The 15,329-nt window shown below is 43.4% G+C and overlaps 1 protein-coding gene and 1 pseudogene across 1 annotated transcript in view; one reads left to right on the top strand and one right to left on the bottom strand.

The window, feature by feature from the left end:
• Positions 1 to 15,329, top strand: part of LOC144679081 (ankyrin repeat domain-containing protein 33B-like) — a 47,218-nt gene that overhangs the window by 18,111 nt on the left and 13,778 nt on the right. Inside the window, exon 2 of the mRNA XM_078539362.1 lies at positions 5,035 to 5,164. Coding sequence (XP_078395488.1) covers positions 5,035 to 5,164 — 130 coding nt within the window. The remainder of the gene's footprint in view (positions 1 to 5,034; positions 5,165 to 15,329) is intronic.
• Positions 6,307 to 6,860, bottom strand: LOC144679082 (ubiquitin-conjugating enzyme E2 N pseudogene; annotated as a pseudogene).

Genomic DNA, 15,329 nt, shown 5'->3' with positions numbered 1-15,329 from the left:
TTGGATGGGCATGGCCTTTAATGGGCTTAATTATCCTGTCAATGGCCTCAATTGGCCATTGACAGGTCGGTGGGCGGACAGTTGATTGCGCTGTCCGTCCGCCTTCCTGAATATTTAAGTGGGGCGGGATGACATCAGGGGTTCCTCCCGACGTCATCCCGCGTCATTTTTCCGTGGGCGAGCGGGCCCTGCCCCTAACTCGCCGAGGGAAAAATTCTGGCCACCGTGTCTACTCTATCAAACGCCTTTATCATTTCAAACACCTCAATTAGACCAAAACAAAAACAGAAACAGAAATACCTGGAAAAACTCAGCAGGTCTGGCAGGATGGGTGGAGAAGAGCACAGTTGACGTTTCGAGTCCTCATGGCCCTTCAACAGAACTTCAATTAGACCATTCCTCAATCTTTTAAGCTCAAGGGAGGAATACAAGCTATGTATATGCAATGTTATGATAATAAAGGATGCATCTGCACATGCCACCACCTCCCACACTCAAAGATCTTCAGACAATTTTTACTTCTCACAAGTCTATTATTTTATTGGGATTTTTTCTTCTCCAAACAATCATTTGGCTGCTGTGGAATTTGCAATTCTCTGAAGTGGCCTGCTTGGGACTTGACTGTAATCAGTAACTTTTGACTGATATTTCTGTTCCCCTGTGAGCAACAATGTGTGATAAACAGAAAGACAAACAACAAAGTAAATGAGTCAGACGCTAGAACCATGCCTGCTGCCAGAAAGCCCCTTCAGATGGGAATTCCAATCTGCTGTCCACAAGACTGGTGTCAAAAAGTCCCGTTGCCATGTTAACATATATCATACTGGCAGCAGGGTCTGGAGGGGAGATGACAAGAGGGGAGGGAACAGCGAGTGCCATTAACATCCTTATTTAAAACATTAACTGCCAGGTTTCTGCTGGTTTCTGTAATGGCATCAGAAATAGGAACAGAAGTAGGCCATTCGGCCCCTCCAACCTGCTCTGCCTTTCAATAAGATCATGGCTGATCTGACTGTGGCCTTAACTCCACTTTCTTGCCGGCTCCCATAAAAGTTCACTCCCTTATCAATTAAAAATCTATCTAACCCAGCCTTGAATATATTCAATGACCCAGCCTCCACTACTCTCTGGGCAGAGAATTCAAAAGATTAACGACTCTCTGAGAGAAGAAATTCTCCCTCATCCCTCTCGTAAATGGGAGACCCCTTATTTTTGAACTGTGCCCCTAATGTGCGAATACTGCATGTGGTCGTATGTAGTTCCTTCCAGATCACCGAATCGTACAGTGTAGAAGGAGGCCTTTCAGCCTATCATACCTGTGGCAGCTCTTTGAAAGAACTATCCAATTCACCCCACACCCTTGATTTTTCCCATAGCCCACCAAATGTTTCCTCTTCAAGTACATTCAATTCTCTTTGAAAGTTACGGTTGAATCTGTTTCCACCACTTTTTCAGGCAGTGCAATCAAATCTTAATAATTAGCTGCTTAAAAAGACTTCTGCCAATGTCACCTCTGGCTCTTTTGCCAAATTATCTTAAATGTGTTTCCTCTGATTGCTGAGCCTTATTGCCAGTTGAAACCATTTCTCGTTATATACTCCATCATGGGCGGAATTTTACAGTGTCCGCCGGTTGCTTTGGTGTGGGGGGGGGGGGGGGGGGGGGGGGGGTGGGAAGCTCGTAAAATGCAGTTGGTGGTCTGCCCATCGCCTGCCACCCGCCCCGAACTGTCTCCCATTTTATGGGTCGACCCATCTGTCCTTGAGTCTTTTGTGGCCCTTAATGGCCCCTTAAGGGCCTCATCTCGCCCCTGCCACTATTTTACCCACAGAAGGGGCAGGCCTACGCCAGGTGGGTAGGCCAGCAGCTTTTACTGCGTGAGCTGGTGGTGGGCGTGGGGGTTGGACCCAACTCTGGGGGTTCTCTTTGTCAATCAGAGACACCCACCACAAAGTCATACCCCCTTTTAACCCTTGCCCAAATGGCTCTCAAACCCAGCCCCCCGCACCTGCCTCGCTGGACCCTGCCAGCCCAGGCCCCTTACCTGAAGGCCAGCCTCCAAAAACTCCTCTTCTTTGGGGATTGCCTGTAGTCCCAGCAGTGGCCACCACTCAAACCTGGTGCTGTTGGGATTACATAACTGCAGGCTAATCGGTTTGGCTGGCAGCTTTCTAAGGTGGGACCCCCTCCCCAGCTGGGGGCGGAAGTCTCACCCTTAGCCAATTAACAGCCGACTGTTACATGGTTTAGCCACTATCAGTGAGGATATGTTTCCCATCGACTCTTCCAAAAATCCTGTCCCATGTTTTTGAATGCCTCTGTTCAATCTCCCTTTATCTTCTCTGCTCTTCGGAGAACGATCTCAGTTTCTCTCGTTCTCCACGTAACTAAAGTTCCTCATCCCTAGTTCTTTGCTGGTTAATCTTTGCATGTTTGTGATTGATGTTTTCAAGGGAACTGTCTTATGTGGAGCTAGGAGGAATTGACACCATTGGTACAGAATTGTCCACATGCCCCCATGGCAAATCAGCCGTGTCAGCACCCCACATCATTTATTGATGGATTGGGTGGAATTATGTTAAATTGCCATTTTAACTGCCAGTAATGAACTGATCTGTTAATGAGTGTGCTCTCAAGTAGACAAGCAGTGAAATGTGGAAGGTCAAGTTACAGAATGGGAGGCACCTCATATCACACATTTTTAAAATATCAGTATTAATTTGAGTGGGACTTGAACCTACGACATTCTGACTCATATCCGTCATGTTAATCTGGGATTGAATTAGATGTACTCTTAATCCTTTTTACACAGCAGGCATTACCCATAACACCTTGTAATTTTTGTTCCTCTACACTGACTATTCTATAGATTTTGCAGATTTACAGAAAAGTGTGAAGTAATGCATTTTGACAGAAAGCATAGGGAGAGGCAATATAGATTTAATGGCACAGAGAACAGAGGAGCCTGGGCATTCATGTGCAAAAATCTTTCAATGTGGCAGAACATATTGAGGAAGGAATTAGCAAAGCATATGGGATCCTGAGCTTCATAAGTAGAGATATTGAGAACAAAAGCAGGAAAGTAGTGCTGGGCCTTCATACAACTCTGGTTAGGCCACAACTAGAGTATTGCACCCAGTTTTGGTCACTTCACTTTAGGAAAATTGTGAGGGCCCTTGGGAGGGCGTCAAGGAGATTTACCAGAATGGTTCCAGGGATGAGGGATTTTAGCTACAAGGTTAGGTTGGAGAAGCTGGGGTTGTTCTCCTTGGAGCAAAGCAGATTGAGGGGAAACTTGATGGAGGTGCACAGGATCATGGAGGTTTAGATAAGGTAGAATAAGTAAAGCTTTTCCCATTAGCTGCTGGTAGGGGGATACAGATTTAAGGTTTTGGATAAGAGCTACAAGGGGGATGTGAGGAAGAACTTTTTTACACAGTGAGTTGTAATGACCTGGAACACTTTGCCTATAAGGGTGGTGGAAGCAGAGACTATCATTGATTTCAAAAGGAAATTGGATGGTAATATGAGGGAAATTAACTTACAAGACCATGGGGATAGAACAGGGGAATGGGACTGACTGGGTGCTCTGCAGAAAGACAGTATGGACTCGAAAGGCCTCTTGCTGAGAATAATCTTTCATCATATCATCTCTCACTCGTCTAAAAGTCTGATTGTTTATACATGACTAGGCACTGGTGGAGGAGCTGGGAAAGTTTGCAATAAATAATGAGAAACATTTGCAGGGAAACATCAAGTGGTTTAAAGCATTTCCTGCCAAGTTTCTGCTTGTCCATGGAAATGCACAATGAACTCTCCTATAATATTACATAATTAAAATTTACTGACAGGTGGAATCGGCAACTAAATGTGACTGACACATGGCTGGTAACCCTTTGAGTAATAAACTTTAGTCAGTGATTCTGAACGTGAGGCTTTGTTATAGAGTTGACTAGGGCAAAGCATCTATCAGGAAGGTATCGATTCACTCTGTTACAGGCAAAGGTGCAAATTTGCAAGGCCAATAGGAATGGCCCAATCTGTGTCAATAAACCACCATTTTTAATGAGCTGCTGTGTAAGGTGATTGCTCATTTTTAAATAATGCTCAGCAAAACAGGGCCAAGCATGGGGGTGAACAGTCAGATAACCATTTTATGCTTTTCTAATGACCTGGTGGCTAGATATTTTTTTGTTTTCCACTGCACCATTCAGAATTCATGAATGTCCAGTCTCAGTGATACCTTTTTTTTTCTATATTTTTTCCCATTATTGCCTCCTTTGTTTTGCACTGTCATCTGTCCTTTCATTGTATCATAGTTTGTCCTCTGGCATCTCTTTTATCTCCCCTCTGCTTCTTTTCTGGCTCCATTCCTCTTTATCATCTGTTTGTCTGTGACATCTCCTGTTTCTGACCAAAGGTCATGAAATGTTTGATCTTACTCTCCCTCTCTCCACAGATGCTCACCTAACTATTGAATGTTTCCAGTACTTCCCCCACCCGCCCACCCAGCCCCCGCACTCCACCCCTCCATTTTATTTCAGATCTGCAGGGTTTTGCTTTACATTGATTTTCTTCTCGGTCACATAGGTCTGATCGCTGATGGAATTGGAGTGCTGTACTTCAGTTCCACTTTCTCTTATCCTCAATATACCAAAGAAATGTAGTTCACTTGTTGTTGAGAATGACCTTGTTTGGAGATTCTGTGACCTTTATAATCTTACTCATGTTGGACCCTTTCACCATTGCTAGTCAACAGTAATTTTTTGTGAACTGTTAACCACTGAGACTGCTTAAATACTTACAGATGCTTCGTTTCTACAATCAATCTTGTAGCCGACTTGGTTTTCCCCTTCCCCTTTCCGTCGGCTTCTCAGCAATTCCCAGTTCTTTCGCGTGTTCCGTTTTTATTGGCATTTCCTTCATTTCTGTTCATCCATGTATCAGAATTTTGCACATGTTGATTTCTATGCAATTTCTGATTTGTGCTACACTAAACTCTCTCTAAAACTGCTGCGTGGATTCTGTTTCCAGACTGGGCTGACGGTGGCTTGTTACCAGGGGTTCATAGATATTGTCTTCCTCTTGGCCGAATGCCCTCACCTAGATGTCAACTGGCAAGACACAGAGGGAAACACAGCTCTGATTATGGCAGCGCAAGCAGGTAAGAACGGGAATGTCCAGTACATTTATTATTTCAAGTCCATTCTGTCACCACTGCTTCTGCCTCGCCCCTCCATTTTAAATTTATTTCTCACCTTGCTTCTCCCCAGCAATTGAGGAGGGAGGAGGCATCAGGGCTTACTCACATACCTCTTCCAGTGCAATCCCACATTTCAATTGGCTGAATCAGGCGTGTGAAAGAGGATTCACACCACCAACCCCCACCCCATTTTATTCTGTATTTGGTGCCTCTTACCACTTGCACACTTTTAAAATGGCCATCTCCAGTCCTACAATGCAACTGATCCGTTGGCTCCAAGTGACCCCAGTTCCTCCTCCTAAATGATCCAATTGTTTGATTGTGATGACCTCTGATTGCGATTGGGGAACAAAGCTGGTTTTTGTGATTCCCATGAAATCTTGACATGTAGGAAAAAGAAATGATCATGCCTAACCATTTTAATGTTTAAATGAAAAGGATTGTCCCACAGCACCGTGGGAAAACCACAGCTTAAGGCTGCTTCCTCTCTGACACTATTTTGGTTCACCAGTGTGAAAACATTCTGAACGTCAATGCAAGTTACCATGTCCACACTTATCCTCCTAGTTTTAGATTGCTCTGCAAGGTAACAAAGAAGTTCCTCAAGGCATCCTAAAAAGTAAGATAGTAATTCGACCTGAGGGTGGGTCACTACACTGTAGCATTGCAGCCACAGCAACAAAAAGAAATTTATCAAAGGTTTCAGCACTCAATGGGAAGAGTAATAATCTTGACACACAACCAAAAGCCTTTTAGTTAAAAGCTTTGGGTTAAAATGATTAGTTGGAGCAGCAGTCAATGCACTGAAGCCCATTTGGTTCTGTCTTGGATAATGTCCTGCAATGATGCAGGTGGTTCATAATTAATGATTCTTTATATCAGTTCTAATGATTAATTCAAGCAAGTGCACTTGTTTGTAATTAATGCTAACAGATCGTGCTGTAGGGAAGTGGAAGTGGCATGTTTCTTTTCCAGTCAGAAACCATACAATGATATATTGATATGTACATCATACACAGCAGAATGCCTTGTCCCATACAAAAAGGGAGACACAGCATTTCTGTACAGAGCCAGGATACAAATAATGGGACCCTGATTCCGGAGCTCCGCGGCCACTGTGCACCCGGAGAGGTCACAGGGGGTGGGGCAGAGGTTGCCGAGACAGGCAGGGTGAAGTTGGGCGGCAAAGTAGGGGTGGCATTCGAAGTTACAAGTCGCAGGCACCGTCAGCTTAACCACTCATGACATACAATTTGGTCCATACCCGTCCGATTTCTATGGCCTGTGATTCGCTGTTTTTCCACTGTTCTGCCACGTCATTGGCCAGTGGGTCATCGGGGTTGGGTGCGCTGAGTAAAGCCTGGATGGAGATAAGGACTCTGGATCTGCAGTGCTGGAGACCACTTGTCTTTCATAATGTCCAAGCAGATTCTGCCTAGCTTGTGGTGGGAGCTCTTGGTGACGAACCAGACCTTGGGTGCTGCCATGGGGTACTCCTCAGGCAAGAAAAGCTCCAGTTTGAAATTGCCCCCTTCGAAGGGCGAGTCCTGGGGACCGGCAATCACCACATGAAAGTATCGAGCATTGGCCTCATTGGTACTGGCTCCATTATCAGACGCTGTGTCTCCTTCACAAGGCGCTGCGGCAGCCCAGGCATGTCCGCCCGAGTCGCTGCTGAGACACAGACACTGTCTGGGAGGCCTGCCGAGAGGGGGAGACATCGCCATTAGCGGCCTGGTGTACTAAGGGTGACCTGGTTGAAACAAGCTGAATATAGGAGAGGTCATTCTTCAATGCTCACACACCATGAGCACCAGTTTGCGCTGTTTTGTGTCAGTCCACTACTTTGCGCGTAGCTCAATATCTGACCTCTGAGGACAGCATTCCTCAGTAGGCCTGCGTTCGCTAATCATGCCAGTCCGTCTGATTTTAAAATTTCCACCCTTGTGTTCAAATCCTCACCCTCTCCCTATCTTTATAACCTTCTCCAACTCTACATTCTGCTGATATGTCTGTGATCCTCCAACTCGGCTTCTTGTACATCCCCCACTTCCTTTGCCACATTGTCAGCCATGCTTTTAGCCGTTTACGACTTAAACTCTGGATTATTCTCCCTAAACCCCTTAGCCTCTCCACCTCTCTCTCCTTCATTAAGATGCTGCTTAAAGCTTGCCATTTTGACCAAGCCTTTCACCACTTGTCCAAATATCTTTTTTGGTTTGGTATCAATTTTTCTTTGATTACGTTCCTTTGGAAATCCTTGCAACGTTTTACTACAATACAAGCATTATCTAAATGCATCTTTTTGCAATCCCCATTGAGAACCATAAACTCAAATAACCAAATTTACCAAACAACTCCCAAATAAAGAAATTACAATATTTCACTTTTGGTAATTTTTACTTTAACACAAATCAGAATCAACGTAAGTTAAACATGAATTAACAGGCAAATTACAGTCAGTATGAACAATAGATTACACATGGAAAAGCAGATACAACAAAGACTATCTCATGTGATTACAAGCATTCACATCACTCCCTGCACTCCCAATGTGGCAACATGTGCAGTTCCAACGTTTTCTGGCCTCTGGTGCACAGGATCTCTTTCTCACTCAATCTATTCGGCCCTCGGGTGGCATTCTCCGGGAGCCCTATTCCATCCGAGGTCCCCGGGGACAGTAATCACCTGAGTGGCACACTCCTTGAGAACTTCCTTAGCTAGACTGATGATAGGCTGGATGGCATAGATTCCCCAAAAACTCATTTAGCTGATCTTTTAATAAATCTCGTTACGCAATATGGTCGGCTGTGAAAAAACTGAAGCGTAGCAGTGGAATTGTCCGATTCACAATCCCTGCTTTAAACCTGTCTTCAGCTTTTTATCCCTTTTAACTATTACAAACAAAGATCCTTGTAAATGTGCCTTCTCTGTTCTTCCCTTGCTGCAGCTTCTTTGTCCAAGCAAAGTAAAGGTAGAGGTATTGAGCAGGCATTTTGTGCCTGTCTTTATGGTAGAAGACTTAGAAAACTTCCCAAAGATGCTTGATAATCAAGGGATGATAGGGAGTGATGAACTTAAAACAATCATGACCACCAGGGAAAAGGTGCTAGGAAAACTATTGGACCTAAAGGCTGACAAGTCTCCAGGACCAGGTGGCCTGCATCCTCGGGTCTTAAAAGGAGTGGCGTCACAGGCTGTAGATGCATTGGTTATAATCTTCCAAAATTTCTTAGATTCTAGAATGATCCCACTGCATTCAAAAACAGCTAATGTAATGCCTTTATTCAAGAAAGGATGGAGGCAGGAAACAGGAAACTATAGGCCAGTTAACCTAACATCTGTCATAGGCAAAAGTGCTAGAATCCATTATTAAGGAGGTTATAGCAGGATACTTAGAAATTCAAAATGTGATCAGGCAGAGCTAACATGGCGTTATGAAAGGGAAATTGTGGTTAACTAACCTATTAGAGTTTTTTGACAAAGTAACATTTAAGGCAGATAAAGGGGAACCGGTAGATGTACTGTACTTAGATTTACAAAATGCATTTGATAAGGTTTCACATCAAAGGTTAGTACACAAGATAAGAGCACATAGTATTGGGGATAAGATATGCATAGGTTAAGAGATGCATAAAAGAATGGTTAGTTAACAGGAAGCAGAGGGTAGGGATAAATGGATCTTTTCCTAATTGGCAAGCTGTAACTATTGGAGTACCAGAGGGATCAATGCTGGGTCCTCAACTTTTTACAATCTATGTCAATGACTTGGATGAAGGGACCAAATGTATTGTAGTTACATTTGCTGATGACACCAATACAGGTAGGAAAGTAAGTTATCAAGAGGAGGTAGAAAGTCTGCAAAGGAATATAGACAGGTTAAGTGAGTGGGCAAAAATTTGACAGATGGAGTATAACATGGGTAAATGTGAACTTCTTCACTTTGGCAGAAAGAAGAGAAAATCAGTATATTATTTAAATAGAGACAGATTGTAGAACTCGGTGGTGCAGAAGTATTTGGGTGTCCTGGGAGCTGAATCACATAAAGTCACGTTCTGGAAGGCAAATGAAATGTTGACATTTATTGCAAGAGGAATGGAATATAAAAGTCGGGAAGTTTTACTGCAGCTGTACAGGGCCTTGGTGAGGATACATCTGGAGTAATGTGTACAGTTTTGGTCTCCTTATTTGAAAAATTATATAACTGCTTTAGAAGCAGTTCAGCGGTTTACTTGACTCATTCCTGGGATGAAAGGCTTATCCTGTGTAGAAAGGTTGAACAGATTGGGCCTCTACCCAATTGGAGTTTAGGAGTATGAGAGGTGATCTTAGTGAAACATATAAGATCTTGAGGGGACTTGATAGGGTGTTTCATCTTGTGGGGGAGATTAAAACGAGGGGACATAGTTTAAGAGTAGGAGGCCTCCATTTTAGGATAGAGATGAGGAGAATTTTTTTCTTCAGAGGGTCGTTCGTCCGCAGAAAGTAATGGAGGCTGGGTCTTTCAAGTTTATTCAAGGCTGAGTTAGATAGATTTTTGATAGACAAGGGAGTCAAGGGTTATGGAGGGCAGACGGGAAGCCAGAGCCGAGACCACAACCAGATCAGCCATGATCATATTGAATGGCGGAGCAGGCTCAAAGGGCCAAACAGCCTACTTCTGCTCCTAAGTTCTATGTTCCTATGCCTCTGGCTACACAGGGTCCGTATCTTGACTTGCTTCCTGTTGGTACCGCTTTTGGGCCAACAGTCATCAGGTCACATGGACCAGTATTTCTTATTGTCCAAGAAAACTGCATTTGATCCCTTTGCAATTGATGCAAACACTTTAAAGTCATTTTGAAACATTCTTAAAAGCAATTACAGATTCCCTAGACATTTTAAAGAAATTACAAATTTTCCTTACAGTACTGCTCCTGGGTCAAAGGGCATCATAAAGTTATTGTTGTAGTTGGCAGCCATTCTGGTTATGTGCCTAGGGCACTCTGTATGCCTCAAGTATGAGCAGATATGTGCAAACTATACCAACCGCAGCCTCCTATCTATTAATAAATATAAACAGCAGCATTGATGCACGCTGTGATTCGAAATATAAGTTTCCTTTTTATAAAAGAATTGTTTACTGGCCTCAAAAATTATAGGATCATTTTTTGAGTTGATAAAGGTTGTGACAAACCTGTCCTCTTTTACCACATTTTTCCTATCACTCCAGATTTTTTTGTAAAGTCTTTTTATTTTAAGAGGCTAAGTATCCAGATTCTTCAAAGGTAAGGGGCTAGAATTTCCTCCTGGGAGTGCCTTTTGCGAGTCAGGCCATTTCGTGGCTCACAAACTGGACCCCCGACTGATGTACGACTTTGCCTGCGACTTTTCTCTTTTCCAGCAGGGCTCGGGCTCACAGTGCAGTTTCCAAGCTGCGGACTCGTGCGGGAGACATGCGGGTGCAGAGGCAGGCTGATGTGAAGGCTTTACTCGATTCTCAGTGACAGCAGTATGGCTCTGAACATTGTTTAAAGGTGCCTTTAACTGTACCCCTCACTTCGTCCACCACCCCGCCACCCCACGCCGCCTCCATGCATCCCTGTGTATTCTCCATAGCCATTCACCCAGTCTGCACTATGTACAGTCCTCTTATTCCATGCAATATCAATGGAAAATATATTATAATCCTTGGGGGAAAAAACTCTCACCATTTAATAAAAGCCTCCATCAACTATCACTGATACTGAGAAAGAATTGCACTTTGCCATATGAAAAAAAGTGTGTAATACTTATAATCCTATTAGCTTGCAAATACAGAAACCACATCAAAGTCACAATCACAATTACAACCTCTTAAAACTGTCGTTCATACTCAGATGAATGGAAAACTTACTGTGCTGAAATCCATTAGCACTTGAAATTCAGCCAAGCATTCATAATGGCCACAGCTGTCCAAAAATTAGCATACTGTCTGAGATGGAAGGAACAGAAGATGCTCATTTCAATTTCAATGCAGAGTGCCTGTCAATCAATGGATGGGAGAAAGTGGTTAGATTCTTTTCAAGTGTCAAAAGCAGGGTTTTTAAAAAATCAGCCAGTGCTGTCACTCCATTTAAATCACACTACAGGCTGACAAGACATTGTCGAACATTTTTCACTGCATTATGGTATCTTCTCCATTGGAAAAGTACTGTAATGCATGTGAACAATTACACAATGCTGGTCAATGTAAGGGTCAACTCACCTTTGCAGGAGAGATCCTTCTACTGAATCACTACATTAAAAACACGTCTGCATTAGAGCACCTAATAGTTTCATTTGCAGGTGTGAAAACATTTTAGACTTACCTTACAGAATATTCCCGACTTCTCAGCAGGCTACCTGTTTTCTCCATAAACTCTCAAACCTGGCAAGTTTTTAATGGGCTTCCAAAACCCCACACCACCAGATGAAAATGGTGAGTGGGAGGAAATCCTATTTTCATCTTCATTTAAAGTGGGAAACCCGATCTCACCGGGTTGCGGGGGGAGGTGCGATATACACTCTAGACGTTCCCAATCCACAAAAAAAGGCCAGAAGAAAATGGTGTACGGTCAGAAATGTGGGAAAAAAATCTGATTTCCTCCAAAAAAGAATCAAAGTGTGGCCATTTTTGCAGTGAAATGCGCCTCTGTACCCAAATGAAAATTCGCCCTGAGTTTATGATTATGTGGAGTTTGCTTCCAGGGTTAGTGGGAACAAAGAGTATGTTCCTGGAGTGTTGCACTTGCTGCTGCTAGGTTTCAACAGCCTCACCCTCACTGTGGCGTGACCTTCCTCAAAGCAGGGGGCCCTACTTCAAAGATGGGTACCTTCCTCAAAGGGTGATGCCCATCCGTTCAGCTGTCTTCTTAAACCTGACAGTTTTAATGTCCAAATTTAATATCCAAATTTCAGTTTCCATCTGGAACTGCAGTGATGCCCCTTTAAGCTCCTTAGGCCTTGGGCTGAGTTGAGTTGCTTCCAGCGTATTGTGTTGATCTTGGTAATTCCAACTCCTTAATAACATTCAAGATTCACATCTTCTATTTAGAAATGTAAGTGAAGTAAATTGTGACTGAGACTTTGGAGGTAATTGTAGCATCCATAAAGGCCGCCTTTACAGCCACTAGTAGATTTTTGTAAGTGCCTCTAGGAGCTCCAGTAAAAGGCCCTCCCATTATTTGTAATGATGCTCAGACAGGTTTAATTTAGATGTCGCTAGTTGACCTTCATTAATGTGATCACTTTGGAGACCCAAAGGTTAAATTAATCTGGCAAAAGGTTATTGACCTGAAATGTTGGGCTGAACTTTCATGGAGAAGGCAGGAAGATTGAGTCGGAAAACTTCCCGACCTGGCAGATCTGTCTCCTTTCGCCATATTTTTGTTCTGGGGAGGTGGAGGCAGAGTGGAGTTGGGCCCCATTGTCTCTGGAGGCAGGCTCAAGGTGGTGAGGCCAGCCTCTGGTTCCTGGGACATTAGCCCAGTTGTCATGATAAATGCCAGGCCCTCAAACCCTCACCCCTCACTACCCCACATGCCCCTCCCATGCCCCCTCCATGACCCCCCTGCACTCATTATTTGTAATGATGCTCAGACAGGATTAACTTAGATGTCGGTTGTTGATCTTCATTAATGTGACCACTTTGGTGAAGTAAAGATTAAATTAATCTGATCCCCATTATGCCCCATATATCCTCTAGAGCCATTCACCCAGTATCCACTCAGTCACCATGTCTTTGAAATAGACATGAAAAATATAAACTTCTAACAATCTAATACAGCTCTCACTCAAATACACTTCATGGTGCAAAAACCACTAATTCAAAGATGACAGTCAAAGAAGTTAAAGCTCCAACTGGTCAATCTGTTATACAAACAAACAAACATCTATTCAGTAACCATGTCAAAGACAGGTAATATTTTAAAACCTCTTGAAACCGTCATTCAAACTGATTAAACAGAACCCTGTTGAGAGAAGCAGTTCTAAGCTTTTGAAACTCAGCCACGCATAAATACTGTCTCCAACTGCCAAAACAAACCATTACAAATGTAAACCATGAAGGCTATGGAAACTGCAACAAAAGATGGTTAGGTTTTTTTTAAGCTCTCCCAGATGGCCTGTCAAAAAGTGCAGTCCAGGAACAAGAGTCTGTACCTTTTACTCTAAGTGAAAGCTGCAGAGATTATTTTTTTCAAATTTAAAGGGTTGTGACATTTAAATCACTTCAGATCATGACGGTAGAGTTCCCAAGCAGTGTTTTCTTCAGAAAAGGCTGAAATGCTAATTTGATTCAAGGGAAAAATAAACTAGGGATGCTTCTCCCGGGTAAAGCACAGCCTGTGGGAACGAAGCAAGGAAACAAAGCAAAACCACACTGCTTAGCACTTATGTGAGGATGGAGCAAAGTCAAAGGCACACACACGGAGTCCAGTGCTTTTACAATCATAGTTACCAAGCTGGCTTCCTTGCAAGACAGGAGACACATTGGGAAAAATTCAGCAATCCCAGCAGCTCAATGGGAGGTGACTTAGAGAATCTTTGCTGGAATCAGTTAACCTACACAATGATCTAAGTCAAAATAATTGTCGGGTGCCCTTTTGGGTCACTTTTTTTTTAACGTTCTTTAATGGGATGTGAGCGTCACGGGCAAGGCTAGCATATGTTGCTCATCTCCGATTGCCCTTGAGATCAATAGTAACCAGATAGCCATTCCAATTATCAGCGTCATTTTCAAGCAATGTAATTGGCCATTGGAAATCATATGACGGTTCAGCTCATATCTCTTGCTAGCATCTTAGTAAATGTTGAAAATCTATCTGTGGCTTGTGTTGTACAGGTATTATATATTAGAGGCAGTTAAAGGTAGGCAGTGCAAACTGAAAGGAGCATGACATTGTAAAACACAGATATCAGTTAATAGAAGGCATCAAAGCCACAAAGTAGTAATTTAATCTGGCAGTTGTGCTGGGATTGGAAACTACAGAAGCAAAGCTCAGGTGGTTTATGTTCATCAGCAGAACCCCGAGATTGATTTATGATCTCGATCTCGTAGCTGGCGTTTGTTAGTGTTTCTAAAACACGCAAAGCAGTTTTCCAAGGCGTGTCTGAAAATTGTCAGACGGATGCATTAAGAGGTCTGATGAGGCCCTGGGAATGGAGAATATGAACAGGAGTAGGTCATTCAACCTATTCTACCATTCAATTATGCCTGATCTGTATTTCAACTCCATTTGATCCATATCCCTTGATATCCTTACCTAACAAAGATTTATCAGTCTTAGTTCTGACATTTTCAATTGACCTAGTCTCTATAGCTTTCTGGAATAGAGTTCCAGAACTCCACTCCCCTTTGTGTGAAAAATGCTTTCTGACATCACCCCTGAACAGCCTATCTCTAATGCTAAGGTTATGTCCCCCTGTTCTGGACTTGCCCAACCAGAGGAAATAATTTTTTTGTATCTACCCTATTAAGTTGTTTAATCATCTTAAACACGTTGATTAGATGGGGCATAACCAGAGCTCTGTACAGCTGTAGCATGACTTCCACCACTTTGGATTGGCGAAGTACAATGAATGGGCCAAAGCAGCTGAACCAGCACAGCACAGGAGAGGGAACTGAATGTGAGCAGGAAGGAACCGGAACAGAGAGAGAGAATGTAAAGAGGGGGAAGTGGGATGGAGAGAGAGAATGTGAAGAGGTGGAATAGAGAGAGAATGTGAACAGGGAGGAAGCAGGATAGTGAGAGACAATGTGAATGGGGTGGAAGTGGGATAGAGAGAGAGAGAATGTGAATGGGGTGGAAGTGGGATAGAGAGGGAGAGAATGTGAGCAGGGAGGAAGTGGGATAGAGAGAGACAATGTGAATGGGGTGGAAGCGGGATGGAGAGAGAGAATGTGAGCAGGGAGAAGTGGGATAGAGAGAGAGAATGTGAGCAGGGAGAAGTGGGATAGAGAGAGAGAATGTGAGCAGGGAGGAAGGAAGACAAAGTGCGAGAATGTGAATAGGGAGGGAGCGGGATAGAGTGAGAGAATGTGAATAGAGAAGAAGTGGGACAGAGGGAGAATGTGAATGGGAAGGAGGCAGGACAGAGAGAGAGAAATGTGAATAGGGATGAAGTG

Source organism: Cetorhinus maximus, chromosome 3 (genome assembly GCF_964194155.1).
Source record: "Cetorhinus maximus chromosome 3, sCetMax3.hap1.1, whole genome shotgun sequence".
In the NCBI taxonomy this organism is placed as follows: Eukaryota; Metazoa; Chordata; class Chondrichthyes; order Lamniformes; family Cetorhinidae; genus Cetorhinus; species Cetorhinus maximus.
The sequence above is the reverse complement of the archived record's forward strand: the minus strand, read 5'-3'. Positions and strand labels throughout refer to the sequence as shown.